The sequence below is a fragment of the Cynocephalus volans genome, chromosome 10 (assembly GCF_027409185.1).
Source record: "Cynocephalus volans isolate mCynVol1 chromosome 10, mCynVol1.pri, whole genome shotgun sequence".
NCBI classification, from domain to species: Eukaryota; Metazoa; Chordata; class Mammalia; order Dermoptera; family Cynocephalidae; genus Cynocephalus; species Cynocephalus volans.
In genome coordinates, this window is record NC_084469.1 from 99496209 (window position 1) to 99513566 (window position 17358).

At 47.4% G+C, this 17358-nt stretch overlaps 1 protein-coding gene across 1 annotated transcript in view; it reads left to right on the forward strand.

Moving 5' to 3' along the window:
• Positions 1-17358, forward strand: part of FBN3 (fibrillin 3) — a 63109-nt gene that overhangs the window by 26134 nt on the left and 19617 nt on the right. The window contains exons 30-44 of the mRNA XM_063109988.1: positions 102-224; positions 400-522; positions 966-1091; positions 1184-1306; positions 2020-2142; positions 2743-2904; positions 3875-3943; positions 4702-4827; positions 10300-10425; positions 10819-10968; positions 12973-13044; positions 15117-15242; positions 15528-15653; positions 16030-16155; positions 16520-16636. Coding sequence (XP_062966058.1) covers positions 102-224; positions 400-522; positions 966-1091; positions 1184-1306; positions 2020-2142; positions 2743-2904; positions 3875-3943; positions 4702-4827; positions 10300-10425; positions 10819-10968; positions 12973-13044; positions 15117-15242; positions 15528-15653; positions 16030-16155; positions 16520-16636 — 1818 coding nt within the window. The remainder of the gene's footprint in view (positions 1-101; positions 225-399; positions 523-965; positions 1092-1183; positions 1307-2019; positions 2143-2742; positions 2905-3874; positions 3944-4701; positions 4828-10299; positions 10426-10818; positions 10969-12972; positions 13045-15116; positions 15243-15527; positions 15654-16029; positions 16156-16519; positions 16637-17358) is intronic.

Consider the following 17358-nt stretch of genomic DNA (forward strand, 5'->3'; position numbering starts at 1 on the left):
CCAGCCTTTCCCGTAGGGAGGGCCCTTAGTCTCTCACTGCTGCTGTGCTGAGTCTCCTCTTCTGTGACTGGGTCCCACCACTGGGCTCCCTCTCCCCTCAGACATGGATGAATGTGAGCTTGGGGAACACAACTGTGACCTTCATGCTTCCTGCCTCAACCTCCCTGGGAGTTTCAGCTGCAGGTGCCAGCCAGGCTGGGTGGGGGATGGCTTCGAATGCCACGGTGAGTACCTGGGACCAGGGGGTCCGGGCAAAGAGGAAGAGGTAGGTGGAAGGCACAGCAGGGGGGTGGTTGGGCCCAAAGCTGTCTGCGGGGGCTATTGAGGGGTTGTAGAATCTGCCTCCCTGCAGCCCCCCAATGCACACACCCGGGGGGCTCTGGGCTCCGTCTCCTGCAGACCTGGATGAATGCACTGTCCAGAAGCATCGGTGCAGCCCAAGAGCTGACTGTCTCAATGCTCCCGGCACCTACTGCTGCACCTGCCACCAGGGCTTCATTGGGGATGGCTTTTCCTGTGAAGGTGAGATGTGGTGGGGGAGGGGGAGGGCCAGGGTCTAAGAGGGCCAGGGTGGGGGGTGATTGGCCAGTACAGGGATCGAACTCTGGAGCTTAGTGTTATCAGAACCATGCTCTAACCAACTGAGCCGACTGGCCAGCCCTTCCTTGAACCCTTAAGTGCATGGGGTTACTTGCTAATTTCCAGCTTCCCTCCACCCTGGATCGTGAATAATCGGGTCCCCTCTCTGCCCTTGCAAATGAAGTTCGAGTGTCCAGAGCCACCTCTCCACACTCTGGCCCTGACTTGGTCATTTTCCCACCTGGAGTCAGGGTCTGAGTTCTTAGTGCTAATTGCCTGGGGCCTTGGGCGACAGTGAAGTGGTCGAGTGACAGGGGCCTCCTGCCCACCCCACGTGTGTCCTGGCCCAGCTGGCCCCCAGCCCTCTGCCTCTTGGGGCCCCTCAGACAGGGATGAGTGTGCCGAAGACATGGACCTCTGTGAGAACGGGCAGTGCCTCAACGCGCCTGGAGGGTACCGCTGCGAATGTGAGATGGGCTTCAACCCCACAGAGGACCACCGGGCCTGCCAGGGTGAGGCCTGGGCCAGGCGGGGTGGGGGACAGAGTGGGCGGGATCCCAGAGCAGGCTGCCTGGTGGGGCAGACTGACCTGGGGTCCCCGTAGACGTGGACAAGTGTGCCCTTGGGAACCTCTGTGCATTTGGGAGCTGCGAGAACCTGCCCGGAATGTTCCGCTGCATCTGTGATGATGGTTATGAGCTGGACCGCAGTGGTGGCAACTGCACAGGTGTGGGGTCAACCAGACTCAGGGGGCCGGGAGGGGAATTGCAGGAGTGAGGGTGGGGACCTTGCCTGACCCCATGTGTAGAATAGCCTCCCATCACTCCCTGATTTGTCGTCCTCTTCCCATCCCCTGAACAAATGCAGTGAATGAATGAGGGGCTCCCTGCACCACAGCTGCCAAAAAGTTCTCCCACCTGTGTTTTTTAAAATGAGAAAATGGTAAATATTTTCAGCTTTGCAGGCTGCATGGTCTCTGTTGCAACCACTCAACTCTGCCATTGTAGCTGGAAAGCAGCCAGAGACGATATGTAAATGACTGGGCGTGGCCATGTGCCAATAAAACTTTATTGACACAAACAGATGGAGGACCAGATTTGGCCCCCAGATTGGAGCTTACTAACCCCTGGTTTGAAAGCATTTTCCAAATGTGGGTTTTCTGTGTTGGCTGTGTGGAACCCATAACAGGGAGAGTTTACAAGGCGCAAACTTGTAAGCCAAGTATGGCAGTGCAGGGAGGGGATGGGGTTGGATGGGACAGGCCAGACTTTGGAGGCTCTGGTCCCTTCAGGTTTCTTTCCAGGAATGACATGACTTCTCTCCACAGTCCAGTGCCCAAGAGAGAACCCTGAGGGAGGGCTGTGGTTTCTCAAAAAGAAGCTGGGAGGGAGGGGGACTGAGGGGGGGCTCCCTGCTGCTGATGGTGCCCCTGCCCTACAGACGTCAACGAGTGTGCAGACCCAGTGAACTGCATCAACGGCCTGTGTGTCAACACCCCTGGTAGCTACCTCTGCAACTGCCCTCAAGATTTTGAGCTGAACCCCAGTGGGGTGGGCTGTGTCGGTGAGTCCATGCTTGGGTCCTATTGGGGCTCTGGGGTTAGTGGAGCTGGGTGGGCTGCAGCCTGGGTCACCTTGTTGAAATCTACCTGCTCCTGACAAACAAGACATTGGCTGGTCCCTGACCAGAGTGGTTGTCCCTGTCATCCATTGAAGTGCAGCCTTGTGATCTAAATACACATAGGAGCACGCACACATACACACTCACATGCACGCGTTTTCCCTGCCTGGCCCCTGTGTGATTTTTCGTGTTCACCTATTCAGAAACATTCATCCACCACACACACATATGCACACACAGATACACACATTTGCATTGAGAGACAACAGTTACACACAGAGACACAGTTACACAGAGAGACACACCGTTACACACAGAGGGAGACACAGTTACACACAGACAATGGTTACACACAGAGACAACAGTTACACACAGAGAGACACATAGCTTACACGCACAGAGGTGTACACACACGCACGCACGCACACACACACACACACACACACACACACACACACACACACACACACACACACACACACACACACACACACACACATTTCCCCTCTACCACTTGCTAACCATCCCTTTCTGCCTATTCAGACACCCGGGTCGGAAATTGTTTTCTGGACACGCACGACCGAGGGGACGGTGGCATTTCCTGCAGCACTGAGATCGGAGTTGGCGTCACCCGAGCCTCTTGTTGTTGCTCCCTGGGCCAGGCCTGGGGCAACCCTTGTGAGCTGTGCCCGATGGCCAACACCAGTGAGTCTCTGTGGGGCTGGCGAGCACTGTGACCAGAGCCCCAGAGACCCAGGAGCTCAGGGGTCATCTCTGCTAATGGAAAGCCTTGGGTGACAGGGAAACTGAGAACCTAGGAGGGAGAGGGGCTCGTTCTGGGTCACGCAGTGTACTCTCTGCAGTTCACTGGCTGGGACTCTCTCCAGCGACCCTTTCTGCAGATTCTCTGTGTGTTTGCAATCACTCAGTTGCTCAGTCGGTCAACAGACATTGAGAGTTCCTCTTTGCTGTGTGTTAGGGCTTGGGGACCCAGAGATGGATGAGCCCCAGCCACTACACATTGGCCCTCACCCGTAAATCAGTGGTCCCAGGACCATGAGAGTACAGCTATCCTCAGGGTTTTTTTTTGAAGCATAGCCATGGCTCAGGAGAAAGCCGTGGAGAGATGGGGGTAAGGAAAGGCTTCCCAGGGGAGGAGGCTTGAATGAGGTTTTGAAGGATGAGTAGGGGTTTTCCTAGCAGAGTAGAGGGAAGGGTGTACAATACAGTGGGAATAGCACGTGCAAAGGCCTCAGGTGTGAAAAAGGGAGGTACCTGTCCACCTGTTCGGGTATGCATGTGCGTGAATGTCCAGGGTCTTCCTTTCATGAGGGATACTTGCAGTCACACTAGAGTCTGATTTTGGATCAGAAGGACCTATCCTTCCCCACCCAACTGCCCCCACACCGCCACACAATCCATCTGCTCCCATGTTGGATGTGAACCCACATTTACACACACACACAGATACTGGATCCCCAGGCAGCTCCAGGACTGGTCATGGTCTCTTTACCCTAAGAAGCCAAAGAGACAAGGGGATGTAGTTGTTGCAGGGGAGGGATGGGGAGCCCAATCTTGAGCCCTCTTTTAGGGAACCTCCCCTCCCCTGTCTCTCCTAAGCTTGGCCCAGATACTCTGCCCTGCAGCCCCTCACTAGAGCCTGTTTCCCTTGCAGCAGAGTATAGAACCCTGTGCCCGGGAGGTGAGGGCTTCCGGCCCAACCCCATCACTGTCATTCTGGAAGGTGAGTTCCTGGAAAACCATCTGTCCATCCACCCGCGGGCTGATCTTTTTCTCATCCTCACCTCACCAAAGCGCAGAGTTGGGCAGCTTGGGGTGGAAGAGAACAGATCCTCCCACCTGGAATCCAGGCAGCAGGACCAAACTATGCTTTTTACTTGTGTTGAACTCTTTATCTATTCTTTCAGCCATTTCCTTTTCCACTTGTTGGTCTATTGATCCATCCATCCTTCCTTCCAGCTTTCCATCCCCTGTCCACCCCCATTTACTCATCCATCCATCTGTCCTTTCATCCATCCATCTCCCTTCCTGCCTTCATCCATCCTTTCATCTTTTCATCCACCCACCACCTATCCACCCACCCACCCATTCATCTGTTCATCCATCCAATCACCTGTCCATCCACTCATTCATCTTCTCATTCATTGACCCACTTTCTTATTGACCATCTGCTACTTTTCATATCTTTCTATCCACCCATTCATCCATCCATCTTCCCATCCATCCTCCCGTCCTTCCTTCCTTCCATCCATCCATCCATCCTATCCACAGGGAGTGATGAGGTTGGAGGAGACATTCCATCCAGAGAGAACTATGATGGATAGAAGGATGGACTAACACATGAAAGAAAAGGAGTTGAATTCAGGGTGACATTAACTCTTGGGGATCCTTGAAGGAGCCCTGAGAGTCCAGGTCAGGGTGTAAGTGTCACCCAAATCCTTGGGTTTAGCTTCCAAGCATGGCTTCCTCACTTCCTGACAGACATTGATGAGTGCCAGGAGCTGCCAGGGCTGTGCCAAGGGGGTGACTGTGTCAACACCTTCGGCAGCTTCCAGTGCGAGTGCCCACCTGGCTACCACCTCAATGAGGACACCCGCATCTGTGAGGGTGAGCATGGACCCCGCAGGCTGGGCTAGACTCTCTCCCTCCTTCCCTACGTTTCTGCCCTGCCAAGTTTCATGAGGGTCGGGAAGGGAAGGTCTCATTTGAATGCCTTGATCTCGTCTTTTCTCTGCTGCTCCTTCTCCCCCTTGCCTGACCTCTGTCCTCTGCCCTCTACCCACTCAAAATGATCTGGCTTTACAATAGCAGCCATGCTTTTCCCTTGGGCAAACGCTGACCAAACCCAGAGCTAAGAGTGGGAAGGAAAAGACAGGAACAGGAATGGAATGGCCCTACCTTCCCTTCAAGCAGCAGTTCACCTATCTCTCTGTTGTTCTTGTTTGAACATAGTAGTAATAGCCAACAACCAATGGGTGTCTATGACTTTGTCACCACTGTGCTGAGCATCCTCGCTGGCCATTCATTCATTCACCACAACAGCCCCATGAGGGGGGTGTTTCTATTATGATCCCATTTTTCAGGTGCAGAAACTAAGGCTTGAAGAGATTAAGTGACTTATCCAGAGGTATCAGCTACTAAGTGATGGAGTCTGGCTCTGAGCCCAGCTATTCCAAACCTTGAGCCTGAGCTCTTTTAATGCAGTGTACCAAATTCATTCATTCATTCACTCATTCATTCATCCATCCCTTTTCTTCCTTTCAGTCAGTATTAACTGAGCACCCATACGTGGACAGACACTGAAATCAGCACAAGGCTAACATTTCTTTTACACTGAGCAACATTGTTTTGAAACTCAAGAAAATAGTGAAGGAAGAGAGAAGCTTAAGATCTAAACACAAATTTCCTTTGTACATGGAGGTGGGAGCTGTCAAACCAAAATCAGAACCCAAACTGCTTGCAAAATAACTCATCCCTCCTTCCCTCCCCCAACCCAGAGCATATCAAGGGAAAAAGAGAAAAGTGTTAGCAACACACAAGGTGGGTGTGCTGTATGTCTTGTCACAGGTGGGGAGATTTCAACCTGAATGTTGACTTGGATGTGAATTCTTGCCAGGCCAGTTTGTACCCCTCAGGGCTGCAGTTTTTGCAGCCATTTCCAGCAATCAGACTTGGGGATGTGAGACTTGTGGAGTCATATGGGGCCTGGTGCTGAGAAAGGCTCCAAGCTTGGTTTAATACTTGCTGTTGCTACCTTGAAATTCTTCATATATTTTGAACAAGGAGGTTTTGATACTCACCTTGAAATTCTTCATATATTTTGAACAAAGAGGCTTTGATACTCACTTTGCACAGGGAAAATTCTCTTAACGGGTCCTGGTTGAACAGTTTTTTCCACTCCTAGAATTGCTGGGTCTTATAGTAATTCTCTGGAACTGCCAGACTTTTCTGCACCAGCTGTACAATTTTATATTCCCACCAGCCATGTAGGAGGGTTTCAGTTTCTCCATATTCTTGCCAATGTTTGTTATTTCCATTTCTTAAAGTTATACCATCCTACTGGGTTTGAAGTAGTATCTCATTGTGGTTTTGATTTGCATTTCCCTAATGATTAATAATGTTGAGCATTTTTTCATGTACTTGTTGGCCATTTGTATCTCTTCTTTGAAGAAATGTCTATTCAGGTCTTTTGCCCATTTTAAAGTTAGTTTGTCTTTTTGTTGTTGAGTTGTAAGAGTTCTTTATATATGCTGGATACTAGACCCTTATCAGATATGATTTGCAAAAGTTTCTCCTGTTCTGTGGGTTGTCTTTTCATTTTCTTGATACTTCCCTTTGATGCACAAAAAATCTTACTTTTGGACTGGCTTGATAGCTCAACTGGTCAGAGCTCAGAGTTGTAACACCAAGGTCGAGGGTTCAGATCCCCATACAGACCAGCTACCAAAAAGTAAATAAATAAATAGATAGTTGGACTGAATTATGTCATCAGCTCAGACATTCTGTTAAAACAAAAGTCTTAATTTTGATGAAATCCAATTTAACCTGTGTTGTTTTTTTTTTTTCTCTATTGCTTGGGTTTTTGGTATCATGTAGAAGAATTGATTGTCAAATCCAGGGTCATTCAGAATTACCCCTGTGTTTTCCTCCAAGACTTTTATAGTCTTAGCTCTTACAGTTAGGTCTCTGTTGCATTTTGAGTTAATTTTTGCACCTTATGTGAAGTAGAGGTTCAACTTTATTCTTTTGCTTGTGCAGATCCAGTTGTCCTGGCATCATTTGATGATGAGATTGTTCTTTCCTCGTTGAATGGTCTCAGCACATACAGGTTTCTTTCTGGACTTGCACATCTATTCTATTGGTTTTTATGTCTATCCTTATGCCAGTTCCACACTGTTTCGAAATTGAGAGTCCTCCAACTTTGTTTTCCTTTTTCAGGATTGTTTTGACTATTTGGGATCCCTTGACATTCCATATGAATTTTAGGATAAGCTTTTTCGTTTCTGCAAGAAAGGTCATTGAGATCCTGATGGGGATTATGTTAAACCTGTAGGTGGCTTTGGAAAGTATTGTCATTTTAACAAGTTAGTCTTCCAGTCCATGAACATGGTATGTTTTTCCATTTAGTTAGGTCTTTAATTTCTTTCAGCAATGTTTTATAGTTTTTAGTGTACAAGGCTTGTACAGGGTTTTAGTGTACAAGGCTTGATACACACTTGGTACCAATTGGTCAAAATGTGTTGTTTAATTTCCACATACTTTTCTGATTCTCCTTCTGTTATCGACTTGCAGTTTTATTCCATTGTAGTTGGAAAAGATACTTGTATGGTTTTAATATTTTTAAATTTATTGAGACTTGTTTTGAGGCCTAGTATATGGCCTATTCTGGAGAATTTTCCATGTGCACTTGAGGAAAATGTGTATTCTGCTGTTGTTGGCTTGTATACTCTATAGATTTCTGTTTTAGTCTGTTTTGTGTTGCTATAACAGAATACCTGAGACTGGGCAATTTATAAAGAACAGAGGTTTATTTGGCTTATGATTCTGGGACAGCTGCATCTGCATGGGCCTCAAGCTGCTTCTACTCATGGCAGAAAAGTGGCAGGCAGCCAGTGGGTACAAGCAGATCACATGGCAAGAGGAAGCAAGAGAGAGAGAGAGGAGGTGCCAGGGTCCTATATACAACAAGCTCTCATGGGAACTAATAGAGTGAGAACTCACTCACTACCCCTCCTCCCCCAGGGAGAGCATTAATCCATTCATGAGGGATCCGCCCCCATGACTCAATCAGTTTCCAACACTGCCATATTGGGGATCAGATTTCCACATGAGTTTTGGAGGGGACAACACATCCAAACTCCATCAATATCTGTGAGATCTATTTGGTTCATAGTGTTAAGTCCTCTGTTATTTTATTGATATTTTTGTTTAGTTGTTCTATCCATTATTGAAAGTGGGGTATTGAATTTTTCAAATATTATTGTAGAGCTGTCTGTTTCCCCCCCCCCTTTTTTTAAATCAGTTTTTGCATCATATATTTTGGGACTCTGTTGTTAGGTGCATATGTGTGTATAATTGTTATATCTTCTTGATGGACTGACCATTTTATCAATATATAATGTTCTTCTTTGTCTCATATTGCTGTTTTGGACTTAAAGTCTATTTTATCTGATATACAAACCTTGGCTGTCTTTTTGGTTACTACTTGCATGGAATAATTTTTTCATTCTTTCACTTTCAACTTATTTGTGTCTTTGGATTTAAAGTCAGTCTCTTGTAAACAGCATGTAGTTGAATCATGTTTTTATTTTGCACCCATTCTGGCAATCTCTGACTCTAAATTGGAGAATTTAACCCATTTACACATAAAGTAATTTCTGATAAGGAAAAGCCATTTTGCTATTTGTTTTCTATATGTGTTATATCTTTTTTGTTTCTTAATTCCTCTATTACGGCTTTTGTTTTTGCTTAATTGATTTTTTCTAGTGGACCATCTTGGTTTCCTTCTTGTTTCTTTTTCTGTATATTTTTTAAGTTTTTCCTTAGTTGTTACCATGGGATTACAATTAACATCTTAACTTTACAACAGTCAAGTTTGAATTAATACCAACTTAGTTTCAATAGTACACAAAAACTCTTTCACAACTTCATTTCTCCTTTGTTTGTTGTTATTGTTGCAAATTACATCTTTGTAAATTGTGTGCCCACTAACATACATTAATAATTATTGTTTTATGTATTTGTCTTTTAATCATATAAGAAAATATAACAGTAACTGACCAAAAATGCAATACTACTCCTGGCTCTTATATTTACCTATGTAACCACCTTTATTATTGCTCTTTGTTTCCCTGTATGGCTTTGAGTTACTGTCTAGTGTCTTTTCATTTTATTTGGAGTACTCTCTTTAGTATTTCTTGCAGGATAGATCTACTAAAGATAAACTGCCTCAGTTTTTGTTTATCTGGGATTATCTTAAATTCTCCTTCATTTCTAAAGGTTAGTTTTGCCAGATATAGAATTCTTTCAGCACTTTAAATATTTCCTCCCACTCCCTTCTGGCCTCTGTAGTTTCTGAAGAGCAATTGGCTGTTAATCTTATTGAGGATCCCTTGTATGTGATGTGTTACTTTTCTCTTGCTACTTTTAAGATTGTTACAGCTGCTAAGGATCTATGTTGTGGGGATGGCTGGCAGACACTTGAAAATGATACAGCTCTCTCACTACAGCACAGCAGTTTTTTTCTTTACAGCATCTTCCGCTGGTTGTCATAGTTTCTGACTGGTTTCCAGAGTTCTGTAGAAGTTAATTTTTTTGGTTTTTGCCAACTCAGTAGTTGCTTTAGAAGACTAGAGCCCTGGAGATCCCTATTCTGTCGTTTTTGGTAACATTCCTGGCGTGCTAATATTCTGCCAGCTGTTTTTGTACAGCCCTCTAGCTAAGAATGCGTTTTACCTTTTATTTTTAATGGTTGAGCAAAGTAAAAAGAAGAAGAATATTTTATGACACATGAAAATTGTATGAAATTCACATTTTGTGGTCCATAAATAAAGTTTTCTAGGAACACAGCCACTATTACAATTCATTTATGTATTGTCTGTGGCTGCTTTCATGCTACAATAGCAGATTGAATAATTATGACAGACGCTACAGTTTGATTCACAAAACCAAAATGATCTGGCCCTTTTGCAGAAAAAGTTTGCTGCCCCTCGACTAGAGAATTGATGAGATTGAGAATCAACTTTTTTTTTTTCAAGAATACTTTATTCTCATAAGGCTCTTACTTCCTGTCACATCACAGTAGGAAGACATAGTCGCCCCATTCTTGGTGATAATAAAATTGACGCATGAGCTCAAATAGTATTTATTCTAATAGAAGTTTATCATAATACTTTTTTTTTCACTTAACACCATATTGTCTCTTTCCACATCACTACGATGTCTGTCCATTTTAAGCTGATTTTCAGACCAAATTCAAGCCCATAGTGAAATGGCCCCACTGGGCCTGGAGTGGGGAGTTATCTAGACAGTTCCTGGAGACTGCCTGCCTATTTCCCTCCACTCTTCTCTCTCTTGCAGACATTGATGAATGCTCCACACACTCGGGCATCTGTGGCCCTGGCACATGCTACAACACCCTGGGGAACTACACCTGTGTCTGCCCTGCAGAGTACCTTCAAGTCAACGGTGGCAACGACTGCATGGGTAGGAAGTATGATGACCTGGGGAACCAGCGATTGCAGAAGAAGCACATGGGTGTGGGAAGGACTGCAGGGGATCTCCAAGCTTTGGGAGAGTGCAGAGAGCCATGTCTGGGGGAGGAAAGAGAGGGAGGGTGAGCGTACTTGAAGTGCTGATATGCAGCAGTGAGCAAACCTGCAGTACTCAGGAACCCAAGGCTGCCATGAACAGTTGCCCAGGTTGCACACTGCCCAACAAAGGCTAGAATATGAATGGTACCTCCAAGTGTGTTTAGGGAAAGACATCAAGCCAGTGATTTTCAAACGGATCCATGAATGAGTTCCCATCTGTTTGGTCCTCTCTTCCTCTGATGTGGGTGGTCCTTACCTTCACTCTTCTCCCCAACCCCAACTGCAGACACGAGGAAGAGTGTCTGCTTCCGACACTATAACAGCACCTGTCGGAATGAGCTGGCCTTCAACGTGACCCAGAAGATGTGCTGCTGCTCTTACAACATCGGTCAGGCCTGGAATAGACCCTGTGAGGCCTGCCCCACTCCCACCAGCCGTGAGTACCCCTCCCTCACCTTCTTGCCAGTTTGGGTCTTCCTAGCATAGCATTTAAGGAAGCACATTGCACTTAGGCCTCCTAGATTAATCTGCCTTGTTCTGATGGGGGCTGGAGAGTCTAAGTTATGTACCCCATGTATGTATGGAAAGCAATTCTTTAGAGTGAGAAAAGTGGCCTTCCTTCCATTTGCAGATCATAAGAATTCAGGACAGATCAGTGGGGCTTTCAGTGCTGGGGAAGGCCCTTGAAGACTCACAGAACTAGTTGGTGAGGGGGTGATCTGTGAGTACCTGGGAGCGGGGAGGAAAGCACAGCTGGCTAGAGAAACCAGGGATCCTTAGGCTGGGGGAGGGGCAGACTCGGAAGCTCGAGGAAGATTGAGACCCTCGTGAGAACATTGGTCAAGATGAGGGAGGGTGTTCCAGGCTGGGGAACAGTATGAGCACAGGCTTGGAGGCAGGACTGAGCAGAACATGGAGGCAGCTGTGATGAGACCTGTTAGAGTGATCTAGCAGCCAGCCCAGATACTAGAAAGAGCTGCAGGAGCAGGAGCAGACTATGGGTTTACAGTTGTGTTCATTTCCTAGGGTTGCTGTAACAAATTACCACAAACTGGGTGGCTTAAAAAAAACAACCTAGAGGTTTATTCCTTCACAGTTCTGAGGGTTAGATGTCTGAAATCAAGGTGTCAGCAGGGCCATGCTTCCTCTGAAGGAGCAAGGGAAATGTTCCTTGCCTCTTCCAGCTTCTCATGGCTGCAGGTTTTCTTTGGCATTCCTTGGCTTGTAGCTGTATCAACCTGTTCTCTCTGCCTCGGTCTCCACCTGGCTGCTTCTCCCTGTATCTTCATAGTCCTTTCCTCTTACAAGGATTTAAGGGCCACCTTAGTCTAGTACAACTTTACCTTAACTCAATTACATCTGCAAAGACACTGTTGCCAAATAAGGTACATTAGAGTTTCCAGGTGGATATGAACTTTTGGGGGAACATTATTCAACCCAGTGCACAGTCCAACACGGAAGGGTCATTATTGAGATCTCTGGGTGCTGAGTTCCAGAAAAGAATAAGGAAGACCCAATCCCTCCTCCCAAGCTGTGCATCCCAAAGCAACTGATTATGGGACTGTCAAGACAGATTACATGTCACCCATGAGTTCCGTGCTGGGACCTAGGCACCTGCCCTGATTTCGTGCTTCTGAATCTGAAATGCAGATAGAATAGCATGAGGCAGAAAACCACACCAGCTAGGGGGCTCCTGAGATAGGTCCATTCTCATGATGCAGACGGAAGAGTGAGTGAGGGCCAGAGTAGGGACCTGGGGTAAGGTGGCAGGGTTACACTGATTAAACACACCCATGTCTGTTAGGTGGGCCCAGGCACACCTGCCCCGCCTGGGGATCGTGGGCAGGCAGGCTGCATCTGGGTGCATTGGCAGTGGGATGTAATTGGAGAATGAATTGCTCGGGGAGCTCAAACGTGGCGCCATCTACTGCCCGGGGCCAGAGTGGCAGGTCCACGGAGGCCCCTACATTGGCTGCCCTGAGTCCTAAAGATTGAAGTGGGCTTTGCTGAGGAAGGCAAGGGTGAAAGGGCAGTTTGGGCAGAGGGAATGGTATGTGCAAAGGTGTAGAGGCATGGAGCAGGTCCTATTCACACATGCCGGTACATCCGTGCAGCTGGAGTACAGAAGTTACTGTTGAAAGGAACGTGGGAATGGGGTGGAGGTCTTCAGCCCGCACTGAAGAGTCTCCATCTTATGGTGAGGAGAGGGGGCGTGGTTGGAAGAGATGGGGGAGGTCCCATCTGTGTGTTGGAAAATTACACTGCACAGGCCAATGGCAGCTTTTAACCCAGGGCTGGTCAATATGGAGGGAAGGAGAGTACAGGGAGACCGGTGAGAGGAGCCCAGGTGAGGGCTGGGCTGCAGAGACAACAACGATGGAAGTGACGGCGGGGGGGACCTGGCCTGCAGCCCGTCTCAGCTCTGTTCCCATTTGCCCAGTGGACTACCAGATCCTGTGTGGGAACCAGGCGCCGGGCTTCGTCATTGACATCCACACCGGGAAGCCCCTCGGTGAGTGACTGCAGCCCCTCTGCCCACAGTCCCTGCCCGCCTGGGTCCACCTCTCCCCTGTCGTCCCCTCCCTGACAGCTCTTTCTCTGCCACCCTCCTCCTCATCCTCCTCTCTTCCCCCTTCCCCACACACCTCCATCTCCCCAGAAACCCTGCTCCCCGACACTTCTTTTTTATTAAAACAGTGAGAGTGTTTTCATTAAATTGTTATTCATCTTTTTAAATGATGGTAAAATAGACATAATATAACATTTACTACTTTAACCATTTTTAAGAGCCCAGTAAAGTGGCATTCAGTACATTTGCACTGTGTTGTGCAGCCGTCACCACCATCATCTCCAGACCTTTCCATCGTCCCAAACTGAAACTCTGTCCCCATTAAACACCCACTCCCCATCCCCCTCCCCAGCTCCCAGCACCCCCCTTTCTACTTTCAGTCTCTGTGGATCTGATGACTCTAGGGACCTCCTATGAGCAGAACCACACAGTATTTGTCCTTTTTTGCCTGGTTTATTTCACTGAGCATAATGTCCTCAAGACTCATCCATGTTGTAGCATGTGCAGAATGCTACCCCACCCCTTTTTTTTGCAAAGAAGAGGAAAAGGATTTTTTTAATTTTTAGAATACTCCCTTTTAAAATTAGATGGGATTCTGTACTATTTAACACCAGCATGCCAATTTTTACCTGTATGGTGTTTAATTGATGAACCCACTTTCAGTTGCTTTAAACCCACAGATGTATACTCCTTATTTTAAAAAATTGGAACGTGACACATAAAACTCACCTCCCCTCTAGTCACCACCTCAAATCAGTCCCCTTCCCATTGCCTGGACATTTTCATGGCTTATGCCTGGAATACTTCTTTCCAGTTTTTCCTTCATGCGTTACACACATAGGTTCCCCCATTGAAAATGTATGACATTGTTTTCTGGGGAGTTTTACATAAATTATGTGATACCCAACATATTGGTCTACAATTTGCATTTTTCACCCAAAAGGTATCTCAAAGAACCAGCCAGATTACTATAATGCAGTGCAGCCTCCTTCTTTGCCATGCTTCAGTGTATTCCATGGTGTGAATACATGCCAGGTCATAAACCAGTTCCCCAATGATGGACAGTTATTTCCAGTCCCCTATTGATGGACACTTAGGTTGTTCCCAATCCCCCATTGATAGAAAGTTAGGTTGTTCCTAGTCTCCTGTTGATGGACACTTAGGTTGTTCTTAATCCCCACTGATGGACACTTAGATTGTTTCCCGTCCCCTGTTATGGACACAGGTTATTTTCAGTCCCTCATTGATGGACACTTGAGTTGTTTCTCATACCCCACTGATGGACACTTAGGTTGTTTCCAGTCCCCTATAGATGGACACTTGAGTTGTTCCCAGTCCCCCACTGATGGACACTTAGGCTGTTTCCAGTCCCCCATTGGTGGACACATAGGTTGGATGTATTTATATATTAACAGCTTTATTGAGATATGATTTACATAGCATACCTTTCACCCATTTAAATGTGCCCAATTCAGTGATTTTTAGTATATTCAGAGTTGTGCAACCATCATCTCAATCTAAGTTTAGTACACCGTGCCCATTAGCAGTCATTCCCCTTCCCCCCTCCCCTCAGCCCCTGGCAACCATTAATCTTTCTGTCTTTATGCATTTTCCTATTCTGGACGTTTTCTATAAATAGAGTTGTACAATATTAATCCTTTTGTGTCTGGCTTCTTTCACTGAGCATAATGATTTCAGGGTTCATCCCTGTCAAAACACGTATCACTGCTTCATTCCTTTTTATGGCTGAAGAATATTGAGGGTGGCTGGGTCACAGGAAAAGTGCATTTTTAATTGAGAAAGATACTTTCTCTTGCTTTTTTCTTTCCTTCCCCATCCTGATCTCTTTCTGGTGTGAGCGAATGTATTTTGGCCATGGCAGGATTTTTGGAGTATTTGCTGGTTTGTGGCCATAACACTTTCTACCAGACTGCAGGGTCAGTGAGAGCCTTAGCTTAGGGTCCCCAGAAGTCCCAGAGAGCTGGTCTGCCCCTGATGGCCGATGCCCTCCCCAGACATCGACGAGTGCGGGGAGATCCCTGCCATCTGTGCCAACGGCGTCTGTATCAACCAGATCGGGAGCTTCCGCTGCGAGTGCCCCATGGGCTTTGACTACAACAGCGTCCTGCTGGCCTGTGAAGGTGCCCCTTATCCCCTCCATCCCCAACCCTGGGGTCTGGGTGAGATGCTGGTCCCCTGCTGTGCAATCTGGGCTAGTCATTTAAACTCTCTGAGCCTCAGTTTCCCCATCTATATAACTGGGCCAACACCTTTCCAGGGGCCCCCATCCCATATAACCACCCTTACTTCAGATCTGGCTGCTTCCAGACAGACCATCTGCTCTGAAGCGGGGGGCTGGGTTTGGGCTTTGATTCTGTCAGGGTGGGGTTCTCCTTCACCCCCACTCCATTCTCTGTCTTCCCCAGATGTGGACGAGTGTGTCAGCGGGGAGAGCTCCTGCTGGCAAAATGCCAACTGTATCAACATCCCTGGCAGCTACCGCTGCGGGTGTGCCCAAGGATACAAGCTGTCACCAGGCGGGGCTTGCGTGGGTGAGCAGGGTCCTCAGGGAGATGATGAGCCGGACCCCAGCAGGGCGAGGGCTTGGGGAGCAGCGCTCTGTTGCCCACTGTGACTTGGGTTGGGTATGACTCTTTACCCAAGGAAGTCTGGGTCTTTCTCCTTGTCTGTACTATTATGGAGAATGGGGGCTCAACTGAGTGAACCTGGGAATGGGACAGCCATGAGGGTGACATAAGATATGATGAAGGTGGAAGCTGAGCATATGCTGGCAGCCCGAGGCCCCTGTCGGAAGCTTGAATGGGGGTCTCCGAAGCAGGTTCTGGCTCCTCCATTGCAGCAAGGGAGGGCTCAGGGAAACACCATGGGGTGGGGGGCCTGGGGACCCCATGCTGCCTGCACCCCCAGGACGGAACGAGTGTCAGGAGATCCCGAATGTCTGTAGCCACGGCGACTGTATGGACACTGAGGGCAGCTACACGTGCCTGTGTCACCGTGGCTTCCAGGCCTCAGCTGATCAGACGCTGTGCATTGGTGAGAGACCCTCCTGCCTCCACCTCTCAGGCCAGGCTGCCTGGGGTCTACATATACCTCTCCCGGGGTGGGAATGGTGTGTCTGTTCATCTGGTTCACAGACAGACCTGGGTTTGAGTCCTGCCACTAAGATCTTGGATAAATGACTTATTCTCCTCCCCATGCTTCAGTTTTTCCACTGGTAGCATGGGGGTGATAAATAGTGCTGGGATACTTCCCAGCCATCTCCTCCAGGGGTCACTACCCAGCCATCCGGGATAGGCTGGGTTCAGGGGAGACAGGTTGGGTCCAACCAAACCATCATTCCCTGAGCCACCCAATGCCCTGGGTGAGCTGAGCAGGCTCGGGGGCTTTGCTCCAACAGATGTTGATGAGTGTGAACAGCAGCCATGCGGGAATGGGACCTGCAAGAACATCATCGGCTCCTACAACTGTCTCTGCTTCCCTGGCTTTATGGTGACACACAACGGGGATTGTATGGGTGAGGATTTTGACCCAGCGACCCCTCGGAAAAACAACCTTGGAGGTTGGGATTTTCTCTGAAAATAAGTCAACCACTGAGTTTTTCACAGCCATTTAATTGCCAGGTGCAAGTTGGGGGACTTGCAAAGAGTGTGTCACCAGAATTCATGCTGACATTGATGTGAAGTGGATGCGCTATACAGAAAGGGAGGTGAATAGTGAAAACAAGACCTAGATGGTTTGCACTACCCAGTTTAGCACACTGGGTAAAGGCATGGACTCCCAGGTCAGGCAGCATGAGTTCAAATCCCAGCTTTGCCACCTACCAGCTGTGTGACAAGTCATTTACCTCTCTGTGCCTCAGTTTTCTCATGTGTAGGAGGGGAATTGATATTAGTGCCTTCCAGACCAAATATCAGAACAAATAGAATTCGCAGCAAGGAATATGACCAAAGAGAGACATATTGATCAAAGGTTCAGTTCTCCAAGAAGACATAATTATAAATGCATATGCATAGGCATCCAGCAACAGAGCTTCAAAATATATGAAGTAAAAATGGACAGAACTGAAAAAGAAAATGACAAATCCACAATTATAGTTGGTGACTTCAACACACCTCTCTCAGTAATAGAACAAATAAGCAGAAAATCAGTAAGGATATAGAAGGCCTGAGCAACACTGCCAACCACCTACACCTGATTGATACTTGTAGAACATTCCAGAACACATTCTTCTCAAGT